This window comes from Capsella rubella, unplaced genomic scaffold, assembly GCF_000375325.1.
Source record: "Capsella rubella cultivar Monte Gargano unplaced genomic scaffold, Caprub1_0 scaffold_7, whole genome shotgun sequence".
NCBI lineage: Eukaryota > Viridiplantae > Streptophyta > Magnoliopsida > Brassicales > Brassicaceae > Capsella > Capsella rubella.
Window position 1 is genome coordinate 301,572 of NW_006238917.1, and position 18,082 is coordinate 319,653.

Genomic DNA, 18,082 nt, shown 5'->3' on the forward strand with positions numbered 1-18,082 from the left:
TGACTATAGTTGTATCAGTGAATCACTTGTTCAATCATAAACCTATAAAATATATTATGGAATGATATTCCAATCATCAAAATTACATCATGAGTACGGACGCACACAGCAAACCAAAATAAACTAATATTATTGCTCAAGTTATAGTATTAATGTGTACATATATCTTATCTTCAGAAATAATAATTCACAGAAATTGAATTAAGATAGAGTCTTTAGAGAAAAATAGCATGGAATGATGGAATACCTAATTTATAAAAAATGATAGTCTATATATAGCTAATGGTCATCATCGCGTTAGTTCAGACTATAATAAATTTCTTTTTTTTTTTGGGCAAAAGTCTAGAATAAATTTCTAAACCTATTTTTTTCCTGTACCACTAAAAGAAGATTATCATCGATTATAGGTTAACGATTTAATATGGATATGAGATTTCTCTTTAACAACATTGAATAAAGCTGAACTGTACTCGTTTTGCTTAGCAAATATTTGTATATATATGAGTACTAGAGACTATCAATTACATTTGTAGGAAAATAAAAAATAAAATTGTAAAAATCCGAATAAGTTATTCAGATTAATTCTTTCTTTGCTTGGGCAAGATGAGAGACTTCTAAAAACCATGTACTCCCATGCAGACTCTTGGAACGTTAGAACTATATTCCAATTGTACCATGACGACGTCAGCTAAAACTGGGATTGGCTGCAAAGTAAGCCAATACGCCAACGAAAGGAGCATTGATGTATGTAGTTGGCTCGGACTTGCGGAAGTCGGACCGATTATCATCGTACGTATCATCCTCCCCGGGACCTCCCACCACCGCTCCTATCAAAACGTTCGGGTTTGGTTCGGTCGAATTGAAATAAAGCGACCCGTCTTTGCAACCGATTGCTCCTGGATGATCAGCGATGGACGGTAACGATGAACCTCGGTGGTGGATCCTCTTTGGATACCTCTCTCCATACCCGACCATGTACGATAGTCCCATCGGATTTTCACCCAAGATATAGTCCACCTTCAGTTTCCAACAAAACATTATTCGAGATTACAATTAGTTAATAATACATATACGTATATATATGAAGAATTTTGCAGACCGGCCGGTCTTACAAAACCAGATAGGCTAACGACCAATCACTAATTAAAAAACCAAACCAAACCAGTCTAACCTGTTTCTTGGCGAGACGGCGGAGATAATCAGGAGGGACTGTAAGAGTTCCGCAATTGAGGGAGAGAGAGCTTCTAGAAAGATACTGAGCGTAGACAAGGAGGATGAAAGATATGGTGGTCGCATGCTGGAGCTGGCTACCTCCGGGCTTGTAAAGTAGTCCGGCGGGAGTGTATTCAACGTGCGGTCCTGGAGATTCCGGGACCAGACTACACATGAAGCTCTCCGCCGATGCCTTGTACGCCTCTAAGTTGTACATCTTCCCTTCTATCACTTCCTGTACCGAAATTCAATTAAACTCCTATTTCATCGGTTTATCATACCGGTTTATTTTCTTATTAACCAGGTCACTTTGGTGCATTCACGTGCGCGGGAAGAAAAGAACATACACTTTTTTTTAATATGCACGTGCAACCCTCGTGTTTTCTACCAAAGTTTATTTCGGTTTGACCCCCTAACTTTAATGTTAATATAAATTAGGAGAACTAACCTTTGAAACGAGAACATTAAGTCCACCAACTTTGTTGTCCCAGCCAAATTCGTCGACGTTATCGTTAGCACCAAATGGTTCACGGTTACTCTCTATGTAATTAAGGTAGCTGTCATCACCAGTCGCTTTTCTCAGCCAAGCTGCTCCCCACAATAACTCATCCTACCCATACCAAAAATATATATTAATTTTTTTTTTAAAGCATTGACAATCATCAAAAAAATTAATAAAATACTTAATCATGATTGTATAATGATCCTACATTGAATAATTGTTACCAACTCCTTAATTGAGACAGGTTAAATTTACAAATGTTGAAATGTGGGTTTTTACCTGAAATCCGTTGAAGTCACAGTAAAAAGGACAAACATCATTTTTGATATCATCATTGCTGCTATAAGCACCACGATACGTATCAGCGAACTGAAAAGTTTTGACGGCATTCTGGAGTAACGTTTGAGAGTAGCCAGGATCCGATGATCGGAAAGCAATCGAAGCAGCTGAGAAGGCCGCCGTAGTTTCTCCAGCAACTTCAGAAGCTGGATTTGGAGCATTAACAGCGTAAGCAGTCCGTGGTGTGTCCATATCTTCAGGCCTTTCCCAGCAATTATGATCTGCAATTGGATCACCTACCTATATCACAAGTTCACAACACTTTAGTTAGTTTTCAAATAATAACATTCAAGGTCAAGGTCAATAACAAAATTTATTGTTGTAGGTTCCAAAGCTAATCACACACAGAAAAAAAAAACAACTAATATTTACTACAAAGTACGGACAAAAAAAAATTAAATTGACATTTAAGTTGCCTACTTATAAAACTCATACAGAATTAACTATTTTTTCTCCGTTCCTCTGAGTGTTACGTACTGGATTTTTCTCAGTAACAATAACTAGCTAAATTGATATTTTATATTAACGATAATTTCGAGCAGAGAAAGAAAAAGAAAAAAGCAAAGAGAGAGAGAGAGAGAGAGAGAGAGAGCGAAGTAAAGGGCGAAAAAAAAAAAGTGTGACGCAACGACAAAAAAAGGGGTTAAATGCAGAGAGACACTTGAGAGTCCGAAACAAACAAAACAACACTTCACGGGTTAGTTTCATTCACCCCTCTTGAGTCTTGGCAACTCAAACGATTCAGTTTCCTAAATCTTCGCTATCTAATTCCCCAAATTACCCTTCTCCCCATTGTTGCTTATTCACTAAAAAAAAATGCCCCTCACCGGCACCCACAAAAAAAAAAAAAAGAAGTAGTTACGAAATTGAATAGGAAATAAAAGAACACTAACCTGGACGAAGATGCGGTTGGGTAGCTGCGAAACAGATTTGAGAAGGTAATTAGAGCTCCACCGGAGAGCCACGAGGGAGTTACGGAGCTCCGACGGAGGCATGAGTTCGCCGAATTCGATTACGCTCCAGGCGAGCATTGTGGTGGTGAATGCCATCGGGAAATTGAATTTTACGTTGTCCCCGGCGTCGTAGTAACCGCCGGTTAAATCGGTGTTGTGCGTCCAACCGTCGCTCAGACCGGAGTTACGGCGCCACGTCATACGCTGGTCGTTTGGGAGGTAACCAGAGCGTTGGCCTTCGAAGAAGAGGATCGATTTTGAGAGTGCGTCGGAGTAATCGTGCTGGCTCGACGACATTATCGGAAGGAGGTGTAAGAAGAAGGAAACGACAAGCCAGAGAAGGAACAAATGTAAATTCATGTTTTCTCGGCGTCGGTGGTGCTGACTGGTGAGGGAGCGCCGCTACTGTCTCTGTGACTGACTAAACGGTGTTTGCAGCTGCGAGTGTGTCACGAGATGTGTTTATAAATGTATATATATGTGGGAGGTTTCTCTTTTTTTCTTTCTTTCTTTTTTATATATAGAACATAATAAAAGGAGTGATTATGTGATTTAGTGCTTTTTGGTTTTCTATGGGAAAAAATATATGTATAAAATTTACCTTCTTCTGCCATTTATGATATTTATTATTATATTAAAAAGAGTAAAATATACCCTACCAAAAAAAGAGAGAGTAAAATTTAACAATTAGATTTAAATCTTATTATTGATTTTTTTGTTTAATTCATAAATGGAATTCATTTAATTATATATATTTTAATTATCTAAGTAGTGAATAATAATATGTCATTAAGTGCGTGTGGGCAGCACTACGGACAAATGAAACTGAAGCGAGCGAGTAATCCCCATGGTGTCACTGGTTTTTTTTGTTTTTTTTTTGTTTAATAAGATAAAACCAAAATCTCGAATATTTTTATTTAAATTATTTGGTTTTATGTTTTTTTAATTTACTTAACTCTTTAAGAGTGCAATGAGCATGTCTCTTTAGAAGTACAATTAGCATTATAAATTGTAAGCTATTATTCAGCTATTATTCAATATTACTGAAAACGAAAGATAGGACGAAGGATGTGTGTCATCAACGGGATTAGCATCATAATAATAATAGATTGCTTCCTCAGTGTTAATATAAAGTATCGAATAATGAAACGAAAAAAGAAATGAGGGAAAAAAAAATCAGAATCCTCGTGACTATGTGTGGACCCATCATGCTACTGTAACACGATTCGGGCTTTGCGCTTAAAAGCGTTAAGTTGCTGCTAAAACTAAAAGTATACAACAAACAAATTCACAATTTTTCTATGAGTTTGTTTGCTACTTCTACTATTCAAATTATATTATATTTATATATGAGTTAATTACCTAACTACTAAGAAATCATTATCATTGTATGTTATTTATATTCATACCGACTACTATATGTAGTAGAGCATTTCTTCTATATGATTTAGTCTTTAGCGTCCACAAAAGACTTTTGTGTCCATCAAATATTTTACAGATTAATTAACTTTTATCATCTTCAAATGAGCAAACATCCATAATATTATATTATTATATATTGAGTCTTCATTTTTGCAAAGCAAATCAATATTTCTAGGTAGACCCATCATCTTTTCTATGGAGTTATGTTGAGCTCCGATCATGGAATTCACACCAGCGACCGTCGCAACTTGAATTTATAATATGAATAATGTCGCAACTAATTTCCAGCGACTCAACAATCATCCAAAAAAAAATCGTGCGACAGAAAAATAAAAGGGAAGAAGAAGAAATTGTGGATCTTCAACTCAATACAGGGTCATAGATCTTAGATGGTGTCGTGACATTGTGGATCGATTCGAACCCAATCTTTCATAATACTGTTTTTGTCTGAGAGAGCAGCGCAGCATGTGTCAGTGCTTATACTTTAAAAGTTCACAGCACATATGGCCCATGATATTGCCAATACGGAATGGACCGTCTCAGAAAAAGTTGGAATGGTCTATATTTATGTACCGAACTTAACCGTATTAAGTTATATATGTAGTTAGGCGTGTACGTAAAAGTATCACATATACGTATTCATCATAAACAATAACATACGAACCATACCTCAAGTTAGTAAGGGAACTTTATTTATTTATTTATTTATTTATGAGACGTATACTTTTGAGAGACTTTGCCAATTTCACAAGCAAGAATGCAAGATGATGCATAATCTGTTACATTATCCTTTACCGATCATACTGTATTTTCTCTTTTCCTCTGAAAATCTTCTCTTTACGCTTACATGATGTTTATCCCCCCTCAGACAATATTTTACACCATAATTATTATAGTGATCTTATAGTCTCCAAGAACATCAACTTGGTCGAAAAAAATCATACGATGGAAATTAAAAATCCACTAGCAAACGAACTCTTTTTTTGCTTGGTAAGATAAAAATATTTAAAGACTAGTATATATAGATCTAGACTAAAATATTACAGGTCATAATAATCGATACGAATGTTTTACAAGTGAGTTAACTGGTTAGTGGAAAAGATTATGGATATATATATATATAGCTAACCACTAATAGGCATTTAGAAAAGATATAAGATTCCCTGACAAATCCATGTCTCTTATTTCATTGGTACCATTTACGTACCTTGTGAATCACGACAAGTCACCTTCTAATCTATGCACATCAGCAGCGCAGCCACATGTATGTGCGTTATGTGGAATATTCATTTCGGCAGCAACAGATATAAATAAATATGAGGATTCGGCGATAAAAAAAAAGGAAAAAAAAAAGAAAGAAAAGTAGACAATTTAATGCATAATGGGCTCAATTTAGGTGTAGTTTGTTATTGGGTCTTCAATGCCCATTTATTAACTAATCAAATTGCTGACGTCATTTTTTTCTTTCCCTGACTCCAATTTGTGTGGCCTTAGAAAGAAGACCATGAGTTCAGAGACAAGGAGCAGGAAGATTCATACAGATTCGTTTTGCTTACCGTGATGATTCTTATCGAAGAGTTTCACTTCCAAGTTTCAGGTTTCTCATCTCTCTTCTTATCTTAGCTATAATTCAAAATTTAATAACATTTGTTTTTTCTGTATGTGTTTTAATGTTTTTTTTTTGAATAATATAAAAGTTTTTAGGCCGAATCTCATATATCTCTTTAAACTCGAAATCAAAGCATGTTAATGTTTTTTTTTTTGTTTTTTTTTTATTTTTAGATTTATTAATTATTACAAATGATAACTGTTATAGAGATAATTATACCATTGACAATTCATTTCGACCCTATATGTAGAAACCACTTTTGAGTTTTGGCGGTTTTTAGAATTTCTTAAATTTTGAGAAATATACGGTACTTTATAGATTAATAATAAGGATTAACTTGAACAATAAAACTGCAAGATAATTTCAATTTTTTTTTTTGTGAGAACCTTTTTCTTTCTTTAAGTAGGTACATGACACGTAAATATATAGTTTTTAAATATTGTATTTTTATGTTTTACAGATTCGACAAATAAAGTTTCTCCTATTCCATAATCCCCCCCCCCCCCCTCTCAAATATATAAATAACTAAATATTGCATCTTTCATCTTACCGGCTTTCGTACAGAATTAAACGAGAAGAAGTTGAAGTGGTACTATGTCGAATGCCTCAAATGAAGTTGTGGCTAGTCCTTCAAACAGAATCACACGAGCATTATTCCTCAAGGTGGCTATCATATCGATCTATGGCGTTGCAAAAGGATGGGATAGTGTGATTGCATACAAAGAAAATATGAGTTTTAGCTATGTTGTATTAAGATACTTTGGATTCTTGTCGATATATGTTTATGTTTTCAGATTGATTTGTTGTTTTTTCCCCTCATATCGACCATACACAAGTCTCGAAGGCCGACAAAACTTGCTCGCCATTATCTTAGTCATGGTTAGCGTGTTTATGTTGTGTAGCTGCTACACATGGCGGAGATGGGATGTTTTTTACCTTACTTTAAGTGTCGTCATCGCTGCAATGTCATTGGCTCAATTGATCTACAGCATGGATAAGCTTTCGGCTACCCATATTTTACTTGTAGCCCTCCTTGGACATATATGGGGAATCTTCATACTCATGAGGTTTACTTATGGCATTTATTTTATATGACGAACTCTGAAGAAGAACTCGTGCATGGCTAGAGTGACTGGGTGAGATATATATGGAGAGAGTATAATAAGATTAATTAGGTTACAAATAACATATATTTACAAATCATAGATTTAGTAGAGTACGATTATATACTGTAATGTTATTCATATATGCATGCATGATGATCTTAAAGTTTTATAATTATAATTATTAAAAAAACGTAATTAATAGTTTTAGTTTCTTGCTTTGGTAGTTTAAAACTTAAAAATGATGTTCAAGTTTGATACTGTAGTTTCTTGCATTGAAGTAAAATATGAAACAGCTGATATAAAAGATGAGTTGTTAAACAACAGCATTTCAAAGCATCGGACAATTTAGCCGGTAGCTCGGAACGGCGATGAGCCTGGTGGCTCTAGGCGCCGTGAGACCGAACATGTCAGTCATATCCAGATCATCGGAGGTAACTCCTCCGGGCAACTCCCAATCAAAAGAATGAAGCATGTGCGCAACGGCGAGCTCCATAGCATAAAGCCCTAACTGCATACCCGGGCACGATCTTCGACCCGACCCAAAAGGTAGATACTCGAAATCACTCCCTTTGAAGTCTGGTGCCTTGCTTTCCATAAACCGACCCGGTTTAAACGCATTTGGTTCAGTCCAGACCGATCCGTCACGCCCAATCGCGTACACATTGATCATGACCCGAGAATCACGGGGGATTGAGTAGCCGGAGACGACGGAATCCGCCGCCGCCTCGTGGAGGAGAAGCGGGATCGGCGGGTGTAGCCTCAACGTCTCTTTCATGGCGCATCTGAAGTAAGGAAGATTCTCCAGATCAGATTCGTGAAACCGGCGATTCAAACCGATGACGTCAGCGAGTTCTTGCTGCACTTTCCTGAGTTCGTGAGGATTCTTCATTAGCTCCGTCATTGCCCATTCAATCGCAGACGCCACCGTTTCAGTCCCACCAAACATCACATCCTACAATCATCAACATGATTTATTAAATTTTTTAACATATGGTTTGTAACATCAAACATATACTATATGGTTATTTATTACCATGACAAGGGCTTTGATGTTGTCTCTTGTGAGTCTAAGCGATGATGACTGTGCATCATTAGATTCATCCTCGCCGCTATAAAACGCCATAAGTTCATCGACCATGTCATCATCCAGGCCATCATCATCATTTGGTTTTCTCGAGATCTTCTTTTCGATATGCGCATCGATGATTCTGTCTATGAACCCATCCAAGGAGTTCCTAGCGTTCTCTAACCGCTTGGTGAAACCGCGGTTACCAAACCATCTCATCCACGGTAAGAACTCTGTGATATCGAATGCACCAAAGAGCTTGGAGAACTCTTGTAGTATCTTGACGAATTCGTCTTGGCCGTCGCGAGCGAAGGAGCCAAACGCAGCTCGGTATGTTATCTTCCGCGTCAAAGCGAAAACCAGCTCGCCTACGTTAACCGGTGAACCGGTTTGTTCGATCAGCGTTTGAACCATTGAATCAATTTCTTCTCGTACCGAGGCCCATGACTCGGCCCGCTTTCTGCTGAAGAGCTTCATCACGCAAATCTTTCTCATCTGACGCCAAAGCGGACCGTAGTTGGCAAACGCCATATCTGCTCGGTTGTAAGTAAGATATGAAATCGCCACGTTAGCCGGCCGGTTTGCAAAAACCACATCTTGAACCTAACATAACCAAATACACATTTTCTAATTAAATGTTAAAATCTAGAGATTATTTACATATATAAAAAAAAATAGTTGAAAATCTATGGAAAATAGTATTTTACCTGAAGAATTTGTCGGGCCATTTCAGCAGTTGAAACGGCTACAATATGAATTATACCCATCTGAAGGTGTAGGAGACCACCATATGGTTTGGCTAACTCGGCCAGACCACGATGACTCAATTGATCTTTAAGTTTCAAGTTTCCTACTATTGGATATCCTCTTGGACCTGGTGGATAGGGGAGACTCCGACTCCGATTCAACAAACCTCTAACTAAATACCAAAGAAAAATTAGAAAAACATATAAGATCGGTGAGCAAAGCAAACAATCCATCTTTCTTTTCTTTTCTTTCTAATAGAGAGGGAGAGAGTATAAAGATGGTGGAAAAAGGTTTTTGTTTTCTGGTTTTTTGTATGGTCACACAAACATGAATCTGGCTGCGCTCTTTTTCATTAGATATACAGAAAATAAATTAAAGTTCTAATAAAATTTGGGTGGTTATTTAATAGCATTTTGAGATTGATTGCATTAGGATACATGAAGTCAAATCTTTTAGAGCATTTTAATTTCTAGATGATTTACCAAAAATGTTCACATGGTGTTTGATTTATTGACTACATATAGTTGTGTATTGTAATGATTTAATACTTAAAAATGAAAGATTTATTTCCCTGCATATAGCTGTGTATAACTGAAAATGAAAGATTTAAGTCTGGTTTTTCAACAAAAAAAAAAAACTAAAAATGAAAAATTTATTTCCCTTTTGGGCATTTGAAGATAACAATGATAGCTAGGCAATTTGGATTGGATTTCTAGCAATGGATTTCAGCACTCCTCAGTGAATATATTCTGCAGGGGCCCTAAGCTTTTTCAAACGTAATATATACTTTGAGAGGTACGCGAATAACCTTCTTACATTATTGATAAGTTTTAGAAATTTTAAGATATCCAAAGTAATATCAAATAGACAATTCACATTATGATCTATTAGCTTCTTTCTAAGTGTCACTATATAAGAATGCAATTCCAAATTTTAAGCTATATTTATTTTTATTTTTATATTAAAGATCTTTTAAATTGAGACTTTTTTTTGTTAAATTAAAATGAGGTAATGGTTACAATCTGATGAGCTTTAAAAAAATTAAATAATTTTTAGGAGGTAGTTTGTATAATTGTATGTGACACGTGATTTGATCATTTATATAAAAAAATGGAAAATATACTTTTCAAGATATTGTATTTTAATGTTTAGAGATTCGAGAGACAAAATTGAATTCCATGATTCAAATGATGAATGCAAATATTTATATGTCTTGTATATATAAAAAGGTAAACCAAGTTTTTTTTTCTTTGTCAAGGGAAACAAAAAACAAAAAAAAAGCTTATATGTCGGGCGAGAACGCCATGCCGAATACCTCCGATGAAAGTATGGCAAAAATAACTAAAATATTAGGAGTAAATGATTCGTTCACACGAGTACTATTGCTTAAATGGGCAATCATATCGATCTATGGGGTCGCAAGTAGATTGGATACCATGATTGCATACAAAAGAGAAATGAGTCCTAATAACTACTTTGTACTCAGAAACGTTGGGATCTCGTCAATTTATGTTTACGTTTTTGGATTGGCTTGTTGTTTTATTCCCTCGTATCCAGCACACACTAGTCTCAAAGGCCGAACCATCTTGCTCGCCATCATGTCACTAATTGTTAACGTACCTATGTTTTATAACTGTTACACATGGCAGAGATGGGATGTTTTTATCCTTACGTTAAGTGTCATCATCGCTACAGTTACATTGGCTCAATTGGTTTACGGCTTGGATGGACTTGGGGCTGGCTGTATTTTATGGATAGCCATCTTGGGATCTGCTTGGGGAGTCAACGGTCTATATTTTGATATCACATCAGGATTAACTATTTCTATTTCCTTCGTAATCACAATATTTCAAATAGCTTTTACGTTAGATATGTATAATGACAAAACCAAACATTATGAGGAAGAACTACTGATTTCAATTAAAGATGATTATCAGATGTTATACTAATCAAATATTTTAGTTATATATTGTGCCATTATATAATTATTAGATTTTATGTTTTATGTATCATCATGTTCAATTTAATAGATTCAAAGTTTAATGTTATAGAACTTAAAAAAAAAATCTAATGGTCGCTAAAGTTTACGCGTCATGAAAAACTGAAATAGTTATAAATACTGTAGTTTTTATCGGAATACTTGATGTATGTTATGATGTTGAAAGCAAAAACTTGATGCAAAAAAAAAAAAAATTGATGCACAGCGAGAAATACATCACTTATTTACATGACCGTATGATGTTGAAAGCAAATAAAAAAGAACACGAAAATCGTATTTATTAGACAAGTCTTCCAGCCCATTAGAGTTTCATTTAGCCCAACTTAGTTAATGACATAACAAGGATTGTAATATGGGGAGACGATGCAGACTTTTAGGATACAATGTAAACAGTAGTCTAAGAAATAGCTTAAAAATAATAAAGTAAAGTGCTGAAATTTGTAAACGACTTTTAGATAAATTTTGTTAATTTCGGATTGTTGTCAAGTTTTATCTTATTGGATAGGAAAAAAAATGATTATAACTATTAAGTTGAACATCTCTTCCTTTTTTCAGATAGGTTTATACTTTTATAGTACAGTTTTCCAGTTTGAATACAATAGTTTATGTCTGCTGCGTTATATTCAAACTATACTATAAAACTAATGAGAGGAAGACATTTGTCGGTAATCATAAACTAATGAGCGGATTAAGAGGGTTTTTTCTGATAGAAAGACTTTTAGGGTATAACAATGTTGACCAAAAAAAGAAATTAACATTTGGTTACGCTTATAGTATATCACTAGCCGGTGAAAATATTAGATATATATCGAGGGCCGAGGGGAGGGGCCCTATCCTTTGTAAACGTTAATCGTACATTGAGAATTTACTGGCAGACTGATCCATTTCTTACATTATGATAAATTAAAATACAAATTCTTAGATATCCAAAGAGTATCATCTTTCTTTTGCATATGTATAATGATATATTATCTTCTTTCTGAATGTCACTCTATGGTGATACAATTCAAATTTAAACCTAAGATATTCTTTTTTATCTAATAGTTTCTAGAAATGAGTCCGTTAAATTGAGGATATAGCTTTAATAATAAAATTACAACATAATTAAACATAATTATTTTTTGTGGGAGTTATGTGACACGTGATTTGATCATTTTTATATATAAAATAAACTTTCAAGATTTACAAGATTTTAATGCTTCGAGATTCGTTATATAAAGCTTCTATTCCAAAAAGTTTTTTATTTATCTTGTATATATATCTGCTTGGTCTTAGGTAAACCAAGCTTTCTTTATTATTTTTGTATTCTAAGCTTTTCACGAGACACCACAAAACATAAAGTTTGATATATGTCTTCAGGTGAGAAAACAATGTTGGTTGCCTCAGAAAGTGTGGCAAAAAAAAAAATCAATTTTTGGAGTAAATGATGCATTCACAAGATCAATGATGCTTAAGTTTGCAATCATATCGATATGTGGCGTTACAAGAGTATGGGATGTTATGATTGCATACAACGATGATATGAGTTTCAGCTATTTTTTACTAAGATACTTAGGGTTTGTTTTAATATATGTTTACCTTTTAAAACTGGTTTGTTGTTTTGGTCCGTCTGATCCACCACACACTACGTTCAAAGGCCGACCCATCTTACTTGCCAGCATGACATTAATGACGAGTGCATTCATGTTTTACAACTGTTATACATGGCAGAGATGGGATGTTTATTTTCTTACGTTAAGTATTATTATGGCTATAATCTCATTAGCTCAACTGATTTACGGCGTGGATGGGCTTGATCTTGATTGTGTTTTATGGGTAGCCATTTTTGGATCCGCTTGGGGAATCAACGGTTTATATTTTGATATTACGTCAGGATCAACTATTTGTACTTTCTTCTTCCTTGCAATATTTCAAATGGCGTTCACGTCAGTGATTTATATTGATGATCAAGACGGCTGGGAGCTACAAGGAGGCTAAGGGAATTCTCTGTGACATCTCTGATCTCAAGATATCCTTCTCCTCTATCTCTTTTGTTTTCATTCCTCGTTTAGACAATACAGAGACTGTTTCTCTTGCTAAGACTGCTCTCTGTTCCTTGTCGTCTGTACCAATCTTGTGGAGAGTAACTAACTTTGGTATGCTTCATTTTAATATATTGGCGTTTGCACAAAAAAAAAGACCCCCGATGAAGAATTAGTGGCTTCTTTTCTCAAAGAAAGGAATGGTGGCTTTAATTAAAAATTACATTGAGAGATTATTTTTTGTTTCGTCAATTACTCCTGATTAAGAAAAAAAAAAAGAAGAGATTTCTTAATAATTTAGTGTGGCGTCAAGAACAAAATATAGGTAAGGTTTTTTTTTGGGCCTAAAACAAGAAACTAAAATCATCTCTTTTTACATAAGCCTCTAACGTTCACGCGACCATTTTGGGCCTAAAACAAGAAACGTTCACGCGACCATTTTGCAACCATGATTTTGTCCTCAATTTTGCTTCCGCCTTTGTGCAAACATCTCAAAATATTGGTTCATGGAAAGCAAATAATATTTTTGATCTAGAAGGCCGATTTGTATATAGTTTAAATCATTGATCTATCACACATATAAAATATATAACATCATCCAGAAAAAGAAAAAAAACTCTCTCGGAGCACCGGTAAACGCATACAGAAAAATAGTAACTCCACTTTTGCGAGAGGGTCCTCTTTGAACACCGGTTATGGGACCCTTTTATTTTTGCACATCTTTAAAAACAGTAGTGTAGTTGTATAATACCACGGTTCAACACAGGAACGTTAGACCATTATTACTAATGGTCTCTTGACATTTAAGATTTGTTAAGAGACCATTTAGTAGTGATGGCTTTAGTTTGTAACATACTATATATAACATAAACAAGTAACGAACACAACGATACATTCTTCAATAGGCTATAATTAAATATTAATTTTAGGGGGGGGGGGGGGGGGCAAAAGTCCAGTAGAACTGATCTGCAAATGATTATACAAGTAAACGCGGTCCAGTGGGCTTTTGATATTTGACCTCCGTTGACGTCAGATAATAATATTGTGTTACATTATTATCAGTCTTCTTCTTTCATAAATTTGAGTCCATCTGTTACTAAAGAATATGTAGTAGTTTTTTCTCTCGTTTTCTTCGTATACTATATTAAAAAAAAAAATTGTTTAGTTCCATTTTCCACAACTCTCTACTCAACAGTAACTAATAATACTATATGTTAAAAAATTTTTTTTGAAGTTTACAATTTTTTTGGTATTACTAGTCATTTAAATATACTGTACATTGTTTTTTTTGTCATCATATACTGTACATTGAAATGGGAGAGAAATAGTTAGTAATCATTTAAATATTTTCATGGGATGTAGATAATTAATCATCGTCTTATTACATTCAATTCTGTTATAACTAATCCTGATGACTTATTGACTTATATTATTCATGAGAAAAATACCTGTAAGGCGGATGCAGAACAGAATTGTGCCTGGGGCAAGTTAATCTTAAATTTGTATTATAAAAATATAAAATTTTAATAACATTAAAGTATATTTTATATTTGAAAATTGAATAATAAGCAACCATTTTTCAAATTACTGTTACAATTAACTATAAAACATAAATACATATAGTACATTTAAATTTACTCATCTAACTATACCACAGAAATTTAATATTTAAAAATATTAAATTACTTTAAAAAAAAATACTATATGGTTTAATGATTCTAATTTATTTTGTTACTAACATTTTTTTCACTTAAGATATATGTATACTATACAATAAAAATTAATTAAATTTCTTAAAGTTGAATAATAAAATAAGAACTGAAAGCAATTCATTTGATCTAAGAATATAAAAAATAAGAAAAATGCTAAATAACATGTAGAAGCAAGGGTTCGAACTCTGAACCAAAAGACAAAATGGGTGCTCATTAACCAACTGTGCTGAAAAATCTATTTGACTAAGATATACTCGTTAAATTTTAAGAAGGAGTATGGGGCACGTGCCCCACCTCCCAACAGTGTAGATCCGCCCCTAAAATGTATACTAAACTGTTGTGTTGGTTCTGATCATTAATGGACTTCATTGTGTGTTTTGTTTTTTGTTTTTAATTGATAAGAAATGGTTCATTGAACCAGGTAGGTAGATATAAAACAAAAACAAAGAAAAAGGAACCAGGTAAAAAGAAATATTACAAGAGGACAAAAAGATTAGAGGCGCGTACGTGGATCAGTTAAGGTTAATAGCTTAGTGGAATTAATTTTTAGTAAACAAGTAATGGACAACTAATTTGCCCGAATTGTATCAAAAGAAAAAAGAACTTTGGCATTATGGGAATTAGAAAACCCAGCAAGTCAAGACTCGTCGTTACGTTGGATACCAAAGTCACCATTGGTGTGTGAGTGGGATCCCAGTTATAAAACAATGTAGATCTCAATTAGAATTTTTGTCTTTTGTCTTGATTTACCTTTTTCTCAAGAAGTGTTATATTATATATATATATATTAATGTTGTGTTTACGGATTTATTAATTTTTTACCTTATGAAAGGACCAATTCTCTCATATATGCATACTAAAGAGATCGATCATATGGTGTGCAAAATGATTAAATGCTTATGTTCATATCTGACTTTCGTTGACGTCAGGCAATTTAGTTATTGATCATTTTTAATAACTCTACGTACGTGCCTAGTTACAGTAGTAGAATCAATTTATCAAATCATCGCCCTACACTGTAAATAACAAGAGTAACACTGAATTATAACTTGACGGGTATAGTTAATGAACTCTGCAGGTTTTATTTTATTAAAAAGAAAAATATGATTGTGGTTCCACGAATTAAATTAAACTAGTCGTCGCTGCATGCATGCATTTAGGTCGTGGGTTTATACAAAAGCAAAACAGAGAGACACCTAGTGCGGGCCCTATCTTAGTCTAACATTCTCTCATCTGCGCATCACCATGCACACTCAGCCAGCTTGACACCATCGAACTCATTTTTACATTTTCATTTTTGAGTCTGTAGTAGTAATTTAAGTTCTCCACGTAATTAATCAATTGTGAGTATTTTTCTTTTGAAAAAGTAACTTCTTCATGACCAAATAGCTTTTTAACAGCATTATATAAAGAGAGATCGATATACACAATTTCCTCATCGTCTTTCTTAATTTTATCACCGAGAGCAATTCCTTCAAACCATGTCTTCCGCTCAAGATGTCAATGGTTCAGTTAGTAGTGGGCGCTTTGGTATGATTAAAAAGGTCTTCGGGTTTTTCGACTTTTGTCTCGTCAACCTCTCGTTGTTCCTAAATGGAACTAGAGAAATCCTCTATTTTCAAACCTTTCTCTGGTTATTCGTCTCCTATTTTTGCTTACTCTCCTGTGACTTTATCGATCAAGATCTCTACCCGACGCTGCTCATATGCTGTTTACCTGCAATTTATTTCACCCCGTTTGGCATCATAGTTTATCTATTGGGACCTACGCTGTCTACAACGCTCGTCAACTTACTCGGTGACAACAACCACATCTACACAGCCTTGATGTGCTTTGTTGAAGCAACAGTCATTTGGGCCATTACTCTCCTAAAGAGCAAAATTTCTGACTATCACTCCACGACCTTGGTAGTGTTAGTCATCGGACTCTACTACACCACGGTGGTTGTCGCAGAGCTTCTCCAAATCAAAGACAGAGGTATTTTAATTTGTTAACATAAATCGCCCAATATATATATATATAACTCACACTGCGTTTTTACTAAGTCCCCCTAAGCCCTAGCCATAACGTATATGTTAAGCATTTTCCGAGTCCAACTCTTTTGTGTCTTTTCCACTTTTAGGTTTGGCGAACGGTTTAGCCACCGTCATTCTTTTTCTTCTGGTAAAGCGATTCCAGTTCTTGTCAGTGCCGATCACGGCCGTAATCATCTTCGGAAAATACCTCGTCTGTTCCGACTGCTGCAAGTTTTGCCGAGCTCGGAAGCCCAGAGTAGACGAAGCCAAAGAAAACACCCGACAGATTATTATACGCGACTATATGTTCGGCAAATATGCGAAGCCTCATGATGGTGTTAGTGGAAGAGGAGGTATATGAGTTCTGAGTCCAATGAAGATATAATTACGTACGTACGGAGGCCTGATGATGTGTCAAGGTGTTACTATAATTATTATTACTTCAATAAAAAAAAGAACACTAATTAATTAGTTAGTCGTTTAATAATTAACATAAGTGTTGCTTATTAGCAACTTAGCTTGGCTGATGATTTTTTTAGTATTACTACAGTGTTTTGAGTTTGGATACAGTATATGGTTTGTTAATAAGATCAAATGTCTATTTCATTTGAGTATCATCAATGAAATATAATTTATATGATTAAAAATTTAATATCTTTCTTATCTTTGTTCTTTCTAATGTCTGACATATATGGTGTTACTTATGTGTTTTCGTAACTTAAATTATGATTGGTAAGTGGAGTTGTAACTGATACTTTTTTTCATTCTTCAGGACCACGATTATTCCATCAAAATTACCGTGGGTCCAAATAATCAACTTTAGTAATCAAAACTCATCTACTACGTTCCAATGGTCCCAAAACCTTGCTAAAATAAGCTGCATAAATCAAGTAATTAATCTACGTGGTTAATATGTTTTCAAAGTTGGAGGAAAACGAATATTAATTTGATGCACTCGTAATATGTAGTTTTTTTTTTTTTGTTATCTGTTTCTGTTTTTGTATTTGAAAATGGTGTGTATGTATAATGAACATTTGTCAGCTTGAAGATAAATTAAACAAAAAAATAACTGAATGTATGGTGTGTGTGTGTTAGAGAAAAATTACATATTCATTTGTGTATTTTTAATGCATTGCTACTTAATGATATATATTTAGGATTCTTTCAGCTATAGAATCACACTGTTACTCTTTGACGACACTCTGTATTACTGTATATATCTTGTTTAATTTTATATAGTTACAAAAAGAAATTTAGAAATAGTTTAAAAATTAAGTAGGTCTACTGAAGCTACATGAACAATCACTAATTAAACAGGACGATCTAATTAATCATCATCATATTTCTAAGGCATGTAATTAGGAACCAAGAAACTCGCT

The 18,082-nt window shown here is 34.4% G+C and overlaps 3 protein-coding genes across 3 annotated transcripts; 1 reads left to right on the forward strand and 2 right to left on the reverse strand.

Annotated features, from left to right (window-relative positions):
- Positions 1–454: 454 nt before the first annotated feature.
- Positions 455–3,589, reverse strand: LOC17879246 (endoglucanase 24). The gene is made up of 5 exons (XM_006283534.2): positions 2,947–3,589; positions 1,994–2,293; positions 1,661–1,822; positions 1,172–1,447; positions 455–1,017 (listed from the first exon to the last, which is right to left on the reverse strand). The coding sequence occupies exons 1-5, from the start codon at positions 3,364–3,366 to the stop codon at positions 685–687; spliced, it is 1,491 nt and encodes a 496-aa protein (XP_006283596.1). The 5' UTR covers positions 3,367–3,589; the 3' UTR covers positions 455–684.
- A 3,034-nt stretch (positions 3,590–6,623) lies between these two features.
- Positions 6,624–9,234, reverse strand: LOC17880992 (cytochrome P450 84A1). The gene is made up of 3 exons (XM_023779031.1): positions 8,917–9,234; positions 8,177–8,812; positions 6,624–8,095 (listed from the first exon to the last, which is right to left on the reverse strand). Exons 1-3 carry the CDS (start codon positions 9,187–9,189, stop codon positions 7,472–7,474), a joined length of 1,533 nt encoding a protein of 510 aa, XP_023634799.1. The 5' UTR covers positions 9,190–9,234; the 3' UTR covers positions 6,624–7,471.
- Positions 9,235–16,166: 6,932 nt separating this feature from the next.
- Positions 16,167–17,307, forward strand: LOC111829745. The gene is made up of 2 exons (XM_023779793.1): positions 16,167–16,665; positions 16,811–17,307. Exons 1-2 carry the CDS (start codon positions 16,170–16,172, stop codon positions 17,062–17,064), a joined length of 750 nt encoding a protein of 249 aa, XP_023635561.1. The 5' UTR covers positions 16,167–16,169; the 3' UTR covers positions 17,065–17,307.
- Positions 17,308–18,082: the final 775 nt, after the last annotated feature.